The sequence below is a fragment of the Musa acuminata genome, chromosome BXJ3-7 (genome assembly GCF_036884655.1).
Source record: "Musa acuminata AAA Group cultivar baxijiao chromosome BXJ3-7, Cavendish_Baxijiao_AAA, whole genome shotgun sequence".
NCBI lineage: Eukaryota > Viridiplantae > Streptophyta > Magnoliopsida > Zingiberales > Musaceae > Musa > Musa acuminata.
Window position 1 is genome coordinate 42,299,540 of NC_088355.1, and position 15,435 is coordinate 42,314,974.

Consider the following 15,435-nt stretch of genomic DNA (forward strand, 5'->3'; position numbering starts at 1 on the left):
CTTTTTTCCGAGCAATTATGAGACTTTAAACACCTCTTATATGAATCCGAATGATTAAATATGAATCAGAATGAATCCATATGATTCTGTAGTCCAATTTGTACGGTACAATTTCTTGATTAGACCGAAAACACTTTGCACGCTTCTTGTGATGACATGATCAATGAACTCCAAACATCTTTCCTCCTCCATCTGCTTTTTGATACAGGATTAGGATTCAAGAAGGAAGAACTAAAGGTTTTAGTCGACACTTCGAGGAAACTAACGATCAGTGGAGAGCGAGCTCTAAGAGACGGTCAATGGCGTCGCTTTCTCAGGAGCTTTCAGCTTCCAAAGCATTGCAACATCGGAGAGCTCGGAGCCAAATTTGATCAAGAAATCCTCTACGTAATTCTGCCAAAACCTACAAATGAGATGAAGCAATCCGGAGGTGTTCTAAAGGCTCTAAGTAAGCGCAGACTGATTCTGACTGGAGTTGCAGCCATTGTGCTTGTAGCAGGACTTGGAGCTTTTGCAGCTTACAAGCTCACCCGCTCATAAAGGATACTTGTATCTCTGATGCATATATGTCTGCATTAGCTGCAGTTCCGAATGCCCTAAGAAGATCTATCTTTTGACTCCATATTACAAGACTAATAAATCAATGTCTACTAGTTGATCTCACGTGGAGTTACAACAACCTTGCATCGGTATCTATTATCTTAAGACAAATTTGATTTAATAGGGATTATATCAACATGGATCTACGTTATCACGTACGTCATTCTCGCATGTCGAACATCTGATCTGTCCTGATCCGAATCCGAGATCCGTTTCCTTTTTTATTGGCGTGGATCATACAATACGATCCGAATAACCCGATGGCGATTTGATCCGATATGGATCGAGGTCGAACTGACCCGACCCCATATATTTTAATTACACTAAATATAAATCCACTAAGTTACTGACCCGAACGAGTCGCGCTCTCCTCCCCCACCGCCTTACGCCTTCGTTTCAGGTCGATCCTCTCCTTCCCGCGGCCGTGCGCTGCCTCCACCTCCGCGGCGACCCCCCTACGGTAATTCTTCTTCCTCCCTCTCTCTCTCATTCCCTCCCATTGTCTCCCTCTCGCCCTTCTTGTTTCTCCCTCCAAGAGCTGCCTCCCTTCCCTTGGTCTCTCCGAGCGTGACGTAGTCGAGGCGGTCGACATCGCAGCCGGAGACGCGGCGTACATCTCGAAGGGGGATTTGACCTCGAGGACGATGCGGTCGTTGTCGAGGTGGGTGACCATGGGAGGGAGGGGAAGTAGGAGGTAGTAGACGCGGCGTCGACGGGTTCCCTGCACCGTTTCCCCGGCGGTGGGCGTCGCGAGCAAGTGCGACGACCGAGGAGAATTAGGGAAGGTAATGGATGTGGCAATGATCGATTTGTTGCGGATCGAATACCCGATCATCCGGATCCGACCCGGAGTTAGCCGTTTGCTTTAGTGTTGACGTCAATTCTTTTCTTGGTTTTAAATATCCGACGCAGGTCTGGATCCGCTTGACCGGCCTTCACGCGGTCTGAAACCCGTTATGGGATTTTGCGGACCGAACCACACCGGTCTCTCCTGTGTTTAGGGTTTTGATTGAAGGGTTTTCTGGGGTTCGGAATTGCCCGAGATCTCGACCTCCTGTTTGAAAGAATACCGCTGAGGAACTCGATTATGGGTATAGTGAATTACTATATGTGTTTTCTCGATTCTTCACGCTGAAATTTTACTGAAAAATTTGCCAACAAAAATCGTTTTTTTTAATCGTGTCTCTTATATTGTTGTTCTTCACAGAGAGACCTGCAGAAACATCTCGGCGAGAGAAGAGGAAAGAAGCCCGGTTGGCAAAGCAACAGAACCGATTCGTCTCCTGGATCCAGCATCAAGTATATATAGTCACTACTGTTCTTGCTTTAATCTGTGGAGCTTTTTTTTTTTTTTTTGCTGATTTTGTTTTTTGAAATTCTTCTGAACAAAGAGTGGTAAGAACAAGAAGAAGAAGAAGAAGTCATCATTGGATTCGGAACCACAGTCTGAAATGGTGGCTTCGGAGAGGAAAATTAAGAAGATGAAGATGTCAGATTCTTTGAAGAAGGGGAAGTCTAAAACTAAGTTTCAGGAATTTCTGGAATTGGAGACGGGCAAGGGCGTTTTAAGCGGTGAGGAGGATCTCGAGATGGAGAAGAGGCTGTCAAAGAAGCTCAAAGTCAAGGACACGAAGCTGCGCGGCCCTGATGATGGGATAAATTTTCTAATTGGTGAGAGCCCATCTGAACCATACTCCATGTTCGATGATGACACTTGTGGAGAGGATGAAGTAGATGATGATGCAATAGAGGAGGATGTCTCATCAATGAAGAAGAAGCACAAGAAGAAGAAAAAGTCATCTGATGCTTCAATAGAGCTACCAGAACATGAAGTTGCTGGTGGAGAGGATGAATTCGATGATGATGATGTAATAGAGGAGAATGTCTCATCGATGAAGAAGAAGCACAAGAATAAGAAAAAGTTGTCTCATGCTTCAATGGAGCAATCAGAATGTGAAGTTGCTGTCGTTGAGAAGGGGACTCCGGAGAAGGTCAATACCTCACATGTGGATGTGGGTCAGAAGAAGCGTAAGAAAAAGAATTCACTTGCTGCTTCACAAGAGCATCCAGTGGTGGACGGGGATGCAAAGAAGCTTGATGTATTGGACACAGAAGAAACTCATTCTGTAGAACCTGCAACAGTTCCAAGTGTGAAATATATGCCTCCTCAGGTGCGAGCTCGTCTGGGTATCGAATTCGATGAGCTTCTTGAGATTCGTCGTAGGGTGAAAAGTATGAACACTTATCTGGTTGAAGATCAAATTTTATGTTATATAAAAATATGCCTCTAGTTTATTTTCAGTAAGACTGACAATTTTTGTTGTTGATCACTTGCTTTTTCAGGACTTCTGAACCAGCTTAATGATTCCAATGTGGAATCAATTACCAAAGAAGTGGCTACAATCTTTCGAGTACTACTCTAATATTAGATTGTGTATTTGTCTTTTGTGTTTCATGGTAATGTTTACAATATCATGGCTGAGACTTCGACAGTCACTCTCTCGCAGTGATGGCTGTCAGATAATTGGTCAGGCATTTCTGGAATCGTCTACCAAAAATGAAAGGTTTTGCCTCTTTCCTCCTATTAGTGAATGCAAGCATAGTAGTGCCATATTCTAGTTCTTTGAGCTACTAAATTGAGATTTCTTAAGTGCTACATGTCAATCTTATTGCACAGTGTTTTTGATGTCTCATCATAATTAGAAGTTAAAGTGCAGAAAACATTTTATGAGACCAGTGGAAAGATAGAATGTTTTTTCTTCTTTTTATATTCAAGAGTACCTTTTCCAACCTCAATAGCAAGCTAAATTGAAGTGTTTAATATTTTTCCAACATACAAACACAATTTGAACTTTTTCATGACATAATGTTCGCACAAAACATGGAGGAATAGTTTTGACTCCTAGGTATTTTGCTGTGTTACCCATCGCAGACTCGGAATTGAAATTAGGCATTTATTAGTCTGCACCTTTTTTCTTACAAAAGATTTGATACTTGGTGTTTTTTCTTAGATTGAACCATATGTTGGACATAAATTTCTACGCTAGATTGATGGCAAAGCCTTGGGAAATTGTGATAAGCTAAGCTTAAACCATATTGGTTTTGCTCCAAAAGAGTACTCAAATATTTGGGGCTGTATAGAACCTCTTATAGCGGCCCACATGTAGCCACTAGGAATACACATGCTCCGTTGTTCAACTAGTTGATTCCCATTGGTGATGTGGGATCTCATGATGTTGTAAACCTACCAAGTTGCAATCAACATTCTTGGTGTCGTACCTTCACCAATTTAGAGCTTCAAGTGGTGTCCATACCAAAATTAGTTAATGCTTCAATACTATATATATGTAATGATCCAAATCATTTAACTCAGGTTGCTCTCCGGATGTGCTTAAACCATGGAATGTGATTTCATCTGAAACGGTATGTACCGGATAATATTCACCAATCTGATCATCAATTGGGTTGTGGATTGATCCTTTTCAGACGGTCTGGTCCAGCTTGTTCTTTTTAAGCTCTTGATTTAAAAAAGAAGCAAGAGTCAACAAGACCCTAATTGCATCTTGAGAGACATGCGAGGGCCCTCGCCCTGTGCCAGTGTCGGTCCTGCCATCACTGATCCCACCGCCAGCCCATTCAACCATCGACCGCCAACCTGCTCAATATCCTAGTGCTCCCCTTTTCCTCCTCTGCTTCGTCTCCACCTCTTCCTCTTTCTTTCTCCTCCCCCTTACCCCCTTTTTGGTACCATGGTATGCGTCAGTGTACTGAAACATCGGCATGAACTGAACCAGTATCAGTCCCGCTATGGACTGGCATGGGTCTGACATTTAACTACAATCCTTTGTATATACTAACATAAAATCTTGCACCTTGGCTTACATTAGTTTTGCGTTGGTGCCTTTTACTAAGTTCTAATTGTTTGTGGATTGATTTTGGGCTATGATAAACCTTGTCATATTTGGATTTATTGGATTGCTGATTTCTCTGTGTATTTTAAATAAAATAGGTACAAATAGGCTGTTATAAATATAAATATGATAGTTCTTGTTTGCTATTAATGCTACAAATGATGCTAGAGTGTTTAGATATTTAGATGTTTAGAGTAAGATATTAAAACTCGAAGAAGAGGAACTTAGATGCTGAGCTTATACTGAAGAGTGATTTTTGTGGTGATAGCTTTGTGTCTTCTGTTGCAAGATACTGTAATGTGGAGATTGTGTTGTTATTTTCATAAGTGCCAACTGAAATAGTATGTGTATGAGTTCACTGCTGTCAGTTGCTGTCATTTGACCTAAGGCTGAGGTAATTAAGTTTTGGGAGTCTTAAGTGGTAGTTGAAACTTGAAACTCAGGACCACCAACAGGACAAATTTGGATCTCTGTACACCTATGAAGTGGTTTATTCATATGTGTTTGTGGTATAAAATTGTAGCTATCGTCAGTAATTTTTATTGTGACAACCAAGACATCATGATATTTACTTGGGTTACTGGGCTGACCAATGTATTTATTTGTTCACTTATGACTTGAGTATACAACAGTTACTTATTTGTCACGTATATTGAAAATAAGAAAAACATTTGATCTTTTCTGTTCGGGAGAACTTGTACTACAATTTTATCCATAGTATTCATACAAAATGATAAGCTCACTGGAAATGGCACAAAAATGAAAATATATAGTTGTTGTTTGGAGATAATTTGTAACATTTTACTTCTTCACTAACAACCAAAGAGATGGGCTAGGGAAATATTTCGGTTCAGCTCGACAATATGCAACCACTGGGGAAGTCTGTATTTTAAGGATTGTGAGAATAAAAGACTGTAAATTACTTGTCCATTCCCTAATGGGTCAAGTAATATGCACATAGTCTTCCAAAACGGTTAGATTCTTGCATTTAGGAAACACATTGAGGAATTTTTGGTACCTCCTTGAAGTGGCAAAAGATCTAATTGCTTGCCAACCTATTTTGACTTCTTTCTTATTTTTGTTTATTTCTTTCTCTATTTCTTCTATTGTTTGTTTGAGTTCTTACTTCTGCTAGCATCTATAAGATGAAGGAAGAAAGAGTACGAGTCTGCTGTTTGGCCTTTTCTTTTCTTACAATTGGATTCTCGTCAGATTCTTATTTGTTATAGTCATTTTTTATTCTTCCATCAAATGATTGATCTTGTAATTTGTTTAGTGAAGTGATTTGCTAGAATCTGCAACATAATTCTGAACATATGTTGGTTCCTTTTCAGTTTTTCTGCTGCTTTTGCAGCTTTTGTTGCAGGCATGGCATGTTCAGTTGGAATTGATTTTAGCGCAAAGCTCATTGCTTCTCTCACTCAGTCATTTGAGGTATGATTAAGAATCAAGTCCAAGTGTCAATTTATCAATCACTTCAATCAGTTTGAAAGTGATGTGTGGTTGTGTATGTAAAGTCCAGTATTGTCAAAACTCAAAAGTGCTAGGCACTAAAAGCACCAATGTGCCTTATTGTTTGAGATGCTTGTTGCTTGCCTCTTGAGGAAAACAAGATACTTACCTTACAAAAATTATAAAAACATATAATGATTAAAACAGAAACTTCAATCAAGGCATGAGTTTATATCATCATTATGTCAAAACAGGAACTTCATGTTGTTCTAACAGAAATATTCCATGTTTAGTAGTTTTATCATTAAACATTTTAAATGATAGTATTATAGTCTTTTGAATCTTTTAATTTCATCCAAAATCCCTTTTAATATTTCTTGATGTTTTATCTTATTGGCATACAGTCGTCCTTGTCCTTCAAGGTAACTTGAATTGCCATGTCAAATTGATTAATTAAACCATAAGAGAGAGAGAGAGAGAGAGAGAGAGAGAGAGAGAGAGAGAGAGAGAGAGAGAAGGCAGTTGAGGATTGGCTTTGATTGTGGATAGTGGAGAAAGAAGAGGGGGGAGAAGAGGGCAGAGAGGGTGACAACAATCAGTGCTGGCCGTAGAGAGAGGAGAAGAGAAGAAGAAGGGAAAGGGGAGAGACGAGGAAAGAGAGGCCCGGGATGGTGGATGCTGGTCATGCACAAACAAGAGTAGAGAGAACAGGGAAGAGAGAAGATAGGATGGTGACTGTGTTGGAGGGGATGCAATTGGCTTTGTACCAGGTTGGTGGGGAGTTAGGTTGCCTATGCCATCCAGGTGAGTGGTTGGGACGCTCAACATCTCAACCGAGGCATTCACCTAGGCAATGCCTTGTTAAAGCACCTTGCCTAGGGCCCATCAAGGTGCTTAAGCCTTGCCTCCCCTTGCCCAAGCACCTAGACGACCAACCAAACGCCTCTTGACATCACTAGTGCAATCTTCGAGATATATACTGGGTTTTATCAGACTACTTATACTTCTTTATATTTGACTTAATTTTTTTGAATAGTCATTCTGTAATGGTCATTCTTCTCTATTGCTGCTTCAGTGAATTATTTCAACCACTAATTATTTAGATCTTTTTAATAATTATTTTTTACATCGTTGCCAAATATTGTGCTTTGGTTTTTTCTTTTCCTAGGCTTGTTGTTGGTGGATTTGTATACTTAACCATTTCATTTTCATTTTAGGATGAGTACGCGAAGGAGAATTGCATGTTTTTGAAGAATTATGCAAAGATTCTTTGTGATATGTGCATTTTTGGTGTCTGTTCCAGGTTTGTAGACTGCAGTATTGGACACGGTTCCTAAGTCTGCATTTACCTTTCGTAGTTTGTTTTATTCATTTCAAGTTTTTCTTTATGCGTAAAAGCTGTTTATGGAGGAAAATTTATTGTTTGGAGGTGCATATGCATGATACTTAGGAAATTTATACTTTTTGAAATTATCCTTGAGTCTCTAGTCATTTCTTTTCTTTGAATTAAGATATCATTGCTGAGTAGCATCCATGATGAGGTCCTTGGTACAAATAGCATGGATGCATTTGTGACAAATGGCATTTGAGAGAGTTCTAGTAGAAGCATTACTGGTTACACATTTTATCTTTGGTTTTTGGTTCTTTCTTTTCCATTTTGGTAACCTTTATGCTGTTGTATAGTTTGTGCTATAAATACCTTCTTCTATATGCCTTTCAGATAGGATAATCTGACTGTCCTATGAATTCTAACTTGAAGAAGTTGCCACTCATTATTGCTTTTTTCTGAGTTTGCAGTGATTATTGTCATCAGTGCTGATATTTGATCATCTGATTCTATCTGCAGTGATCTCATATATGACCTGCTTTCAGTATTGAGCAAGCGTTTGACGGAGTTGGATGTGTCCGTTATAGATACAATACTAGATTGTATGCTCTTTTGAAACTCAATTTTAACTTTGTGATTTAGTTGGCAACAAGTTATGTTCTGAAAATTTTGAAATTCTTGGTTCTTCTCACCTATCATTTGCAAAAGCCAAAGTAGCTCCATATCAATTTCACATTTTTATTTATGATGAATGGACAGATTGTGGAATGAAACTTAGGGGTGATGATCCTGCTGCCATGAAAGATTTCATCTTCAATATTCAGAATAGAGTAAATGAGTTTAGATCTCATTCTGATGGCACACGAGATGGGAAACAAAGTATTAGTAAAGTAAGCTCCTCATATATTTGTTGATTAAGCATCTCCATGTCAATCTGAACATGCATTTTTCTTTTCTGGTTTTCTTTCTTTGCAGATGGACTTCATGCTCGAGAGAATATGCGACATTAAGAACAATAAGATAAGGCTTAAAGAGGTCCCTGCACATCATACACGGTTGAAAAAATGGCTGCAGAAGGTCTTGTATTATGCTTTTGTTGATAACCTTTGTAGATTGGCCAATTTGCTTTTAAATCATGTAGGAATTTTTTTCTAGGCCAAATCATGTTGTAAGCAGAAGCCCTTTTTGCCTGAAACTTTATCCATGCTCCCTAAATTTTGGGTTCTTAAATTTCACCCTTAGTTTTAGTGTACAAATCTACACATAGGGGCAGAAAGTTAAGTCAGGTGGACAGCTCTGTTGGTACATGTGTATATGAAATAACTGCAAACTATTTTTTGATTTTTTTGTCATGTGTATAAAAATTGTAGTTAGAGAAAGTAAAGTCAAAGTTTGTGAGTAGGAGAAAATGAGAGTAGTGCCAAAGATAGTTATTGTTGTCGTAGCTTTTGCATATTCTGCATTCTGTCGCAAGTTAGGTGCATCTCTTACCCAAAAGAATCAGGACATCTTTCATGCATACAAATTACGAGCTATACCTTTCTGTTCTCTGTCTTCAGCTAGCAACTTTTGTGGACACCATACTTCCTATGCTTTAAATTTCCTAAAAGTTGGATCAATCTTTTGCAGCTAAGAGGAGAGGACATTCTCCTTCGAGGGCTCAAGTGGAGCAAGCTGCTTGATACTGAAAAGAAAGGCCAATGGTGGATTTCAGGGGAAGTTGCCTCTGGTATTGATGATGTCGAGGATATGCCGACTACAATAATCAAGGAGGTTGTAGAAGCTCAAAAATTAGTTCAGCTTGCGGCTGCACAAAGGATGAATACTGATATTAGAAGAGCGATATTCTGCATTATCATGAGTGGGGAAGACTACCTTGATGCATTTGAGAAACTTTTGAGACTCGATCTAACTGGGAAGCAGGTTTGTTCTATTGTCATGTATTTTTCTTTGTCATTTTTGAGGGGAGGGGAGTGTTCAGTTTCAACCTCATTAAACTCTTGTCTTTTAAAATACCAATCCACAGGACCGGGAGATTATGAGGGTCCTTGTTGATTGTTGTCTGCAAGAAAAGGTTTTCAATAAGTATTACACAGTCTTGGCTTCTAAGTTATGTAGCCATGATAAAAATAACAAGTTCAGCTTGCAGGTATGCTGCTCATTCATCTGTTTGTCTAATTGTTCCATTATTGCTGCTTATTTTTTGCTCCCGATTAACCTTAAAGCAGCTTTTTAAATATTAATCATGGGAATAGACTAACTAATTATCAATAGTATAATCGTTATGTAATATGGTGATTGGTGATAATAGTCATCATTGTTGTAGCTCGTCATAATTATTTCTCTTCTTATTTGTTTTTTTTTTAATTGTTAATTTTTGGTTCATGAGATTTTGTGTAAATTTGTCTGATGTGCATGCATTCATTTCCCAACTGGATTTATGTGCTAAAAAGAGTCTCTACTTGTTGATGGAGCCATGATATTTGTCTTTACTCCTATTAACATAGTTTTTAGTTCTCCATAGGCCATAATGTACTAAATTTTCTGTCATATGCTACGGTCATATCTAGCCCTACAAATAAATGCAGTTGTCAGATAAGATCTCATGATTTTTACCAAAGAAGAATGTAAGAATGCAAATGTACAAATCACATTGACATATGGCTTTTGGCAACTAGCGGGAAAATTTAATTTGGATATATGATATGTTTATGTATTGTTGAATAAGTTCTCCAATTAGGCATTCAGTATACGCCTGTTGTCTTTTGGGGATCCTGTACTAGTCAATCACAATAGAATGCTCAGGCCTGTACACTGGAGAAAGTCAAAAGGTGTTGATGTTTCCAAAGTTTTTGAGCGAGCTCCTCATGGTTGTCTTTACTTTGATTGTACAAAATAATATTTGAAAAGCTGTCAATGAGCTCCTCATGGTTCCATCTTTTTTTTGGTTAGATGATGTGGAATTGTCCTATCATAAGAATATCCAATTCTGTAGATGTGAGGAAGTTAAAGCTATGGCTTGTTGGTTCATGTTCTCTCTGTTTCTCATGATTCTCTAATGTTATTCTTATTTTTCTGGTATTGGCAGTACTGCTTATGGGACCATTTTAAAGAACTGGAATCGATGGATTTAAACCGCTCCATGAACCTTGCAAGATTTATCGCCGAGATGTTATCCAGCTTCTCTCTCTCCCTTGCTATCCTAAAGACTGTCGATCTGACAAATCCCATGAACCTAACCCCGAAAAGGGTCATGCATTTCAGAATGCTCTTCGAGGCTGTTTTCAACAACAGTGACGCCTTGGTATGGAATATCTTCACCCGAATCGGTGCCATTCCTGAGCTAGAGGAATTAAGGAACAGCCTCGTCTACTTCATCAAGCAGTATGTCGTCGCTGTAAGCAGTGAAAAATCTGTTGCTGGAAAATTCAAGATGGCAAAGAAAGCACTCAATAATGTAGCTGGCGTGCTGATGTAAAATGGTTTAACCTTTTGGGGTACCCAGGCGAACTGGCGTCGTAGTTTCTTATTGAATGTGCAATGGCTAGGGTCCGTTTTGTGGTTTCGTTTTTGGTTTTATATTAAGTCTAATTTTGGCTCTAGATTATGCAATCCTTGTGGATTCTTTAGAAGCCTTGACGGAAGTATTAGAGAGACTGTCCGTAGACAGTGTAAAACATCACCATTCAAAAGCACTACTGAGTTTCTTTTTAAGGGATGTTTGACATTTATGTTTCTAAGCAAATTTAATCTTATTAATCAGAATAATGTACAATACTGAGTTGTTCTGCAGATCGGTATTTACCGTCCGGTCAACACCATACCCTACAGATTTTTCAAGCCTGATGTTGTGTGGGGTCTAGACATTTTATGAGCGAGCTTCCTTGTTATAAATTTAGTTAGTTTTATCTGTCATATAGTATCCTCCTTCATTCGTAAAAGGGATCAAGGATCCAACATGTAGCTCCTAGGTGTTTTGTTGGTTGTCCCTTCGTGTCACTCTACGAAGCTAGAAAATAATCAAAATGACTATTCGGATAGTTTATTTTTGGATAATTTTATCTTTATATAATAATTACATAAAACCTATGTTGATAAGCATGAAATAATCATAAAAGTCAATCAAAATGAGGCTACCAAACCTACTGCAAACACTTTACATGTTGTGAAAAAAAATGAATAAAACCAAAAACACAGATATACACAAGCATTACATCAAATACCTTACTTATAACTTTGTCTGTGATATTCTTCTCCGCTTATTTCTTCGACATCCACATCGAAGCCTTTGTGGAAGCTGCATCTCCCCGCTGTGCTATTTTAACTCGTCGATGACTTTGTCTTTAGTGTGAGGTCAATTGTTGATTTTTATTGGTTTATATGAATCATCTAAATAAAGTAAAAAACATTCCTTGTTATATGCTAGTCCCCAAATGTTTCATGCCATTTAAATTAGGTGGATGTCTGTAGGAACTTTAACGAGTATCATCGCTTAGACTTTAAAAATTTTGAAGTATTTCCTTCGTAAAGTTTACCCAATGATTTTTGTTCTTTTCTTAATTGTTACCTCTAAGTCCACTGTCTTGTGGTATCTAATCGAGCATTCTGTGTGAACAAAATTCATGCTCGGGATTCCAATCGAATGAGATGTTTATGGCACACCGATCTGGAAATGGTCATTATTTTCGGTGAATCGGGACTCGATAATTTTGATTCGTCTAGCTTTAAAAGACAAAAATTCAAAGTGCTCTAGTTATCATTACATATTTCTGATAAATAAATTTTGATTAATCTAGCTTTAAAAGACAAAAATTCAAAGTATCGATACTCTTCGTTTATAACAAGTTAGCCCTGATCACGAGTTGGTGATTACTAATCAAATCGGAACTGAGGTTTGACAGTTCAGTTCTAATAGTACGGATCAAAGGACAAATCATGCCACAGAATATGAAATATGAAATGCTAGCTATTAGAACTGAACTGTCTAACCATACCGACATGAAAACAAACCGATGTATCAATTATATCTCGATCATCCATTGGATTGATACGTATCGCCCGTGTCGAACAATATGTCACGATACAATAAACCTTATGAAACCTTTTTTTTACTTTCTTTTTTAACAATTTAAACTGTTCATTTAAATCAAAATTAAAAACAAAACAAATTGTTTTGAATTGAAACAAAAACCAATAGTTCCAGAACCCAAACTAACTAAAACCAACGGAGTTCCAATTCCATGACAAATGGAACCAAAACCATCGATTCCATTTTCAATGAAATTTGGAACCGTCGATCACGTCTATAAGTCATAGATCATAACAACATATTAATCCGAAACACACATGCAAATTAGAGTGAAACAAAGTATTGCTGCTCGGCCTCCGGTCATCAAGGATCTGAAAAACCAGAACCAAACTTCTAATGACCACATATCATGCAAAGATATGCCTGAAATAAGATAGAGAATGAGCATAAAGTGAAAAAGTAGAAGCCATTTTAAGAAATTTAAACTTTTCTTAGACTAACAAAGAAAGCAAGAGAGAAACATTTACATGTTTGTATGACAATCAACAATCCTCGCATTCCAGCTGGCATATAAGATTGTTACAGGAATAGTGATTGACTGTCCAAGGCGTATCTGGGTCATCAATACATGGGCAGATAGAAGATCCATCGTAAGGCTTTTCAGAATTTGAAGAGAAGTCAAGCATTACGATTTCGTAGATTACTAATAGGGAAATCATCCTCCTTTTGACGTTGCCATAAGAAGTTTGTTGCTTCGATCCAGTATGGACTGACCAAAAACTTCTCGTTCTGCAAAGCCCAACGCGACTTCTGTGTGCCTGTGTCCATTGAAACGACATGCGTTACGGATGGGTCCACCTCTGCGCAGCATGTTGCACCTAATCGTTCAGCCATCTTCCAGATTGGCTGATCTTGAGCTGGTGACTTGGATGGAAAGACCCTACTAAATACTATTTTGCACCCTTGTAATATCTCATGTCTGATGCCTTTGAGGACCTACAGAAAATCAAAAAGTAATAAAAAGCATCGTAACGACCCACCTAGAAGTCTTAGCTGGGCAGAGACGTTAACCAAGTCTGCAGGGCTCATGATTTGCTTGAAGTTCTTTTAATCTAACAATCAATGCATATTATAAGAACATTCAAAATCAAATCCCGTGTATGATGGCAAAATTATAGGATCACAATATCTGTACCATCCATGATGGTACAGATAAAATGGATTAAATGTAAAGCCACAAAACAAAATATATAAAATTTCTAAAATTTAGAACAAACTCAGTTCAGGAAAATGGGTTAAAGCCTTAAACAAAAAGAAACCTGCAGTTGGATTAACAGAAGTTAGAGATCAACTAAAATGGAGCCATTGTGCATCCTTTTTTAAAGGTTTGAAGACAAGACACAAAAATATGTATAGGATGAGTTGTACGATAACACTGATTTACCTGCCTTACATCTCTTGACGTATCAGGACCAACGACCTGAAATAGGCTACTAATAAGTATCAAGGAAAAAAAAGGAAAGTCCAAACACAACTAGATTTGAAAGAGAGGCAATGAAACTCACAGGATCGAAAAACATTTGGTGAGCCCGCTTTAGAACATTAAGGACGGTTGCAAGTGCACCATCAGACTCTCTTTCATCTTTCATCAACTCCGATAAAGATTTGGCACCAAAACCAAATTGCCGACAACTAGAAGCAAAGAAATGGTATCTCTCCATTTGAATCAAATTCTCTTTGTGTCTATGCCACACCTGCAGTAATGACAACTTCTGCATAAGCCAAGCTACAAGGAAAACAGAAAATGAACAACTGATTATGTTAAAAACATAGCAATAAATTATAATATATCAAGATCACCTTATCAATATATAATAAATATGAAAGCATTTTTTCCCCTCTTTTCACTACATATTTCTCATCTACTGAGACCTCTTTTCTGCATTTTATATGATATATGACCTACCTATGATTTAGCATAAGCATATATGCTACAAATTCTTTATTTGGCAGGGTAAAAGACCTAACAGCTCATTACCAAATCAAGCATCTTTCCAAATTTGCTGCTATGCACACTTATGTTGTTACTCTTCAAAATAATAAATGGTGAAGAAGTGCAAAAGACTGTATTCACTTCAAGATAATATTTATATTTATATATGCCAGTTTTCCGATAGGCTGAAGGTTTGTAACTTAAATGAGGTCCAAAATCTTCACCAAGAATAAGCACTTTCAACTGACACAAAAGGTAGAAATTACTGTTTTGCATCTTGTAATGGGTAAGGTTAAATAACTTTCCAATTCGAAGGCAGGGCATGTAGCCACAGATCATTGCAAGTTTAGACAAGGACTTCCATTTCGCCCAAAACCATATGAAATAGGCAACACGTACCAGTTCGAGTGCTAACCAATATGTGGACCCACCCCAGTCTGGTCTGCCTTATAGAAGGGATAGTGGGAAACCCTAAATCCCACTTCCGCGCTGTCACGAACGGTCGTCGCGCACTCGCAACAACTCCATTCAACGAACCGTTCGTCGCTCACACCTACATGTACAGCTGCTTGATAGCATGTTTTCTCTTGGGTTTGAGTCATTTTGCTTGTAAAAATGTAAGTTCGAACAAGCTGCAGCGTTACAAAGCGACCGCTCACCAAACCGAGCAAAACAGCCCCAAAACAGCTCCATTTTCGCGTGCCGCGGGCTGATTTCTGGAATCTGCCTTCGCTCACCAAAACGTCAGCCATCTCAGCCCTCTTGAACCCCCCGGGTGGCACAGGGCTGGATGGGGCTTCGGTTATATACCGGGCGTTGAACACTCTTTCGCAAGTTCGCACGTTGCCTTGACGGGAACATGTTGTCACGCCCGGGACCAGGTGAGCGGCTGTTTGTGGGCTTGCAGCTGTTCGTTCAACCTTCTAAAGCCCTTGTTTTCCCCCTCTCCCCCTTTTTTCTTGTGCACGCAAGGTGCTCGCTGAATTGCTTGTAAAGCTTCCCCTTTTCGCGAGACATCGGAACTTGTCCGCCGCTCGTTCTTTCAAACTAATCAACTTTCTCTTTTTACAGGTCCTTCGGGACCGGCGAGAGGTTACAAGTTGGCCGATCCTTGTATCGCAAG

At 38.7% G+C, this 15,435-nt stretch overlaps 2 protein-coding genes across 3 annotated transcripts; one reads left to right on the forward strand and one right to left on the reverse strand.

Moving 5' to 3' along the window:
• The first annotated feature begins 972 nt into the window (after positions 1-972).
• Positions 973-11,004, forward strand: LOC135643796 (uncharacterized). 2 transcript variants are annotated; one of them, XM_065161153.1, is made up of 14 exons: positions 973-1,385; positions 1,513-1,691; positions 1,808-1,899; positions 1,992-2,832; positions 2,944-3,011; positions 3,094-3,164; positions 5,846-5,945; positions 7,181-7,266; positions 7,810-7,892; positions 8,050-8,180; positions 8,266-8,367; positions 8,920-9,213; positions 9,317-9,439; positions 10,379-11,004. In XM_065161153.1, the coding sequence occupies exons 2-14, from the start codon at positions 1,688-1,690 to the stop codon at positions 10,766-10,768; spliced, it is 2,385 nt and encodes a 794-aa protein (XP_065017225.1). In that variant the 5' UTR covers positions 973-1,385; positions 1,513-1,687; the 3' UTR covers positions 10,769-11,004. The 2 variants fall into 2 exon arrangements, with proteins under 2 accessions (XP_065017225.1, XP_065017226.1); XM_065161154.1 differs by having other exon boundaries at positions 986-1,060.
• A 1,767-nt stretch (positions 11,005-12,771) lies between these two features.
• On the reverse strand, positions 12,772-15,026 carry LOC135642715 (RNA polymerase II C-terminal domain phosphatase-like 4). The gene is made up of 3 exons (XM_065159094.1): positions 13,885-15,026; positions 13,764-13,799; positions 12,772-13,315 (listed from the first exon to the last, which is right to left on the reverse strand). Exons 1-3 carry the CDS (start codon positions 14,095-14,097, stop codon positions 12,998-13,000), a joined length of 567 nt encoding a protein of 188 aa, XP_065015166.1. The 5' UTR covers positions 14,098-15,026; the 3' UTR covers positions 12,772-12,997.
• Between the last annotated feature and the right edge of the window lie 409 nt (positions 15,027-15,435).

Coding starts and splice junctions, on each gene's coding strand:
- LOC135642715 (XM_065159094.1), bottom strand. CDS start 14,097: ATGCAGAAGTTGTCATTACTGCAGGTGTGGCATAGACACAAAGAGAAT. Junction 13,800..13,884: donor ACCAAATGTTTTTCGATCCT/GTGAGTTTCATT, acceptor AGCCTATTTCAG/GTCGTTGGTCCTGATACGTC. Junction 13,316..13,763: donor CGTCAAGAGATGTAAGGCAG/GTAAATCAGTGT, acceptor GATTTTCTGTAG/GTCCTCAAAGGCATCAGACA.
- LOC135643796 (XM_065161153.1), top strand. Junction 8,181..8,265: donor GGAAACAAAGTATTAGTAAA/GTAAGCTCCTCA, acceptor CTTTCTTTGCAG/ATGGACTTCATGCTCGAGAG. Junction 9,440..10,378: donor ATAACAAGTTCAGCTTGCAG/GTATGCTGCTCA, acceptor TGGTATTGGCAG/TACTGCTTATGGGACCATTT.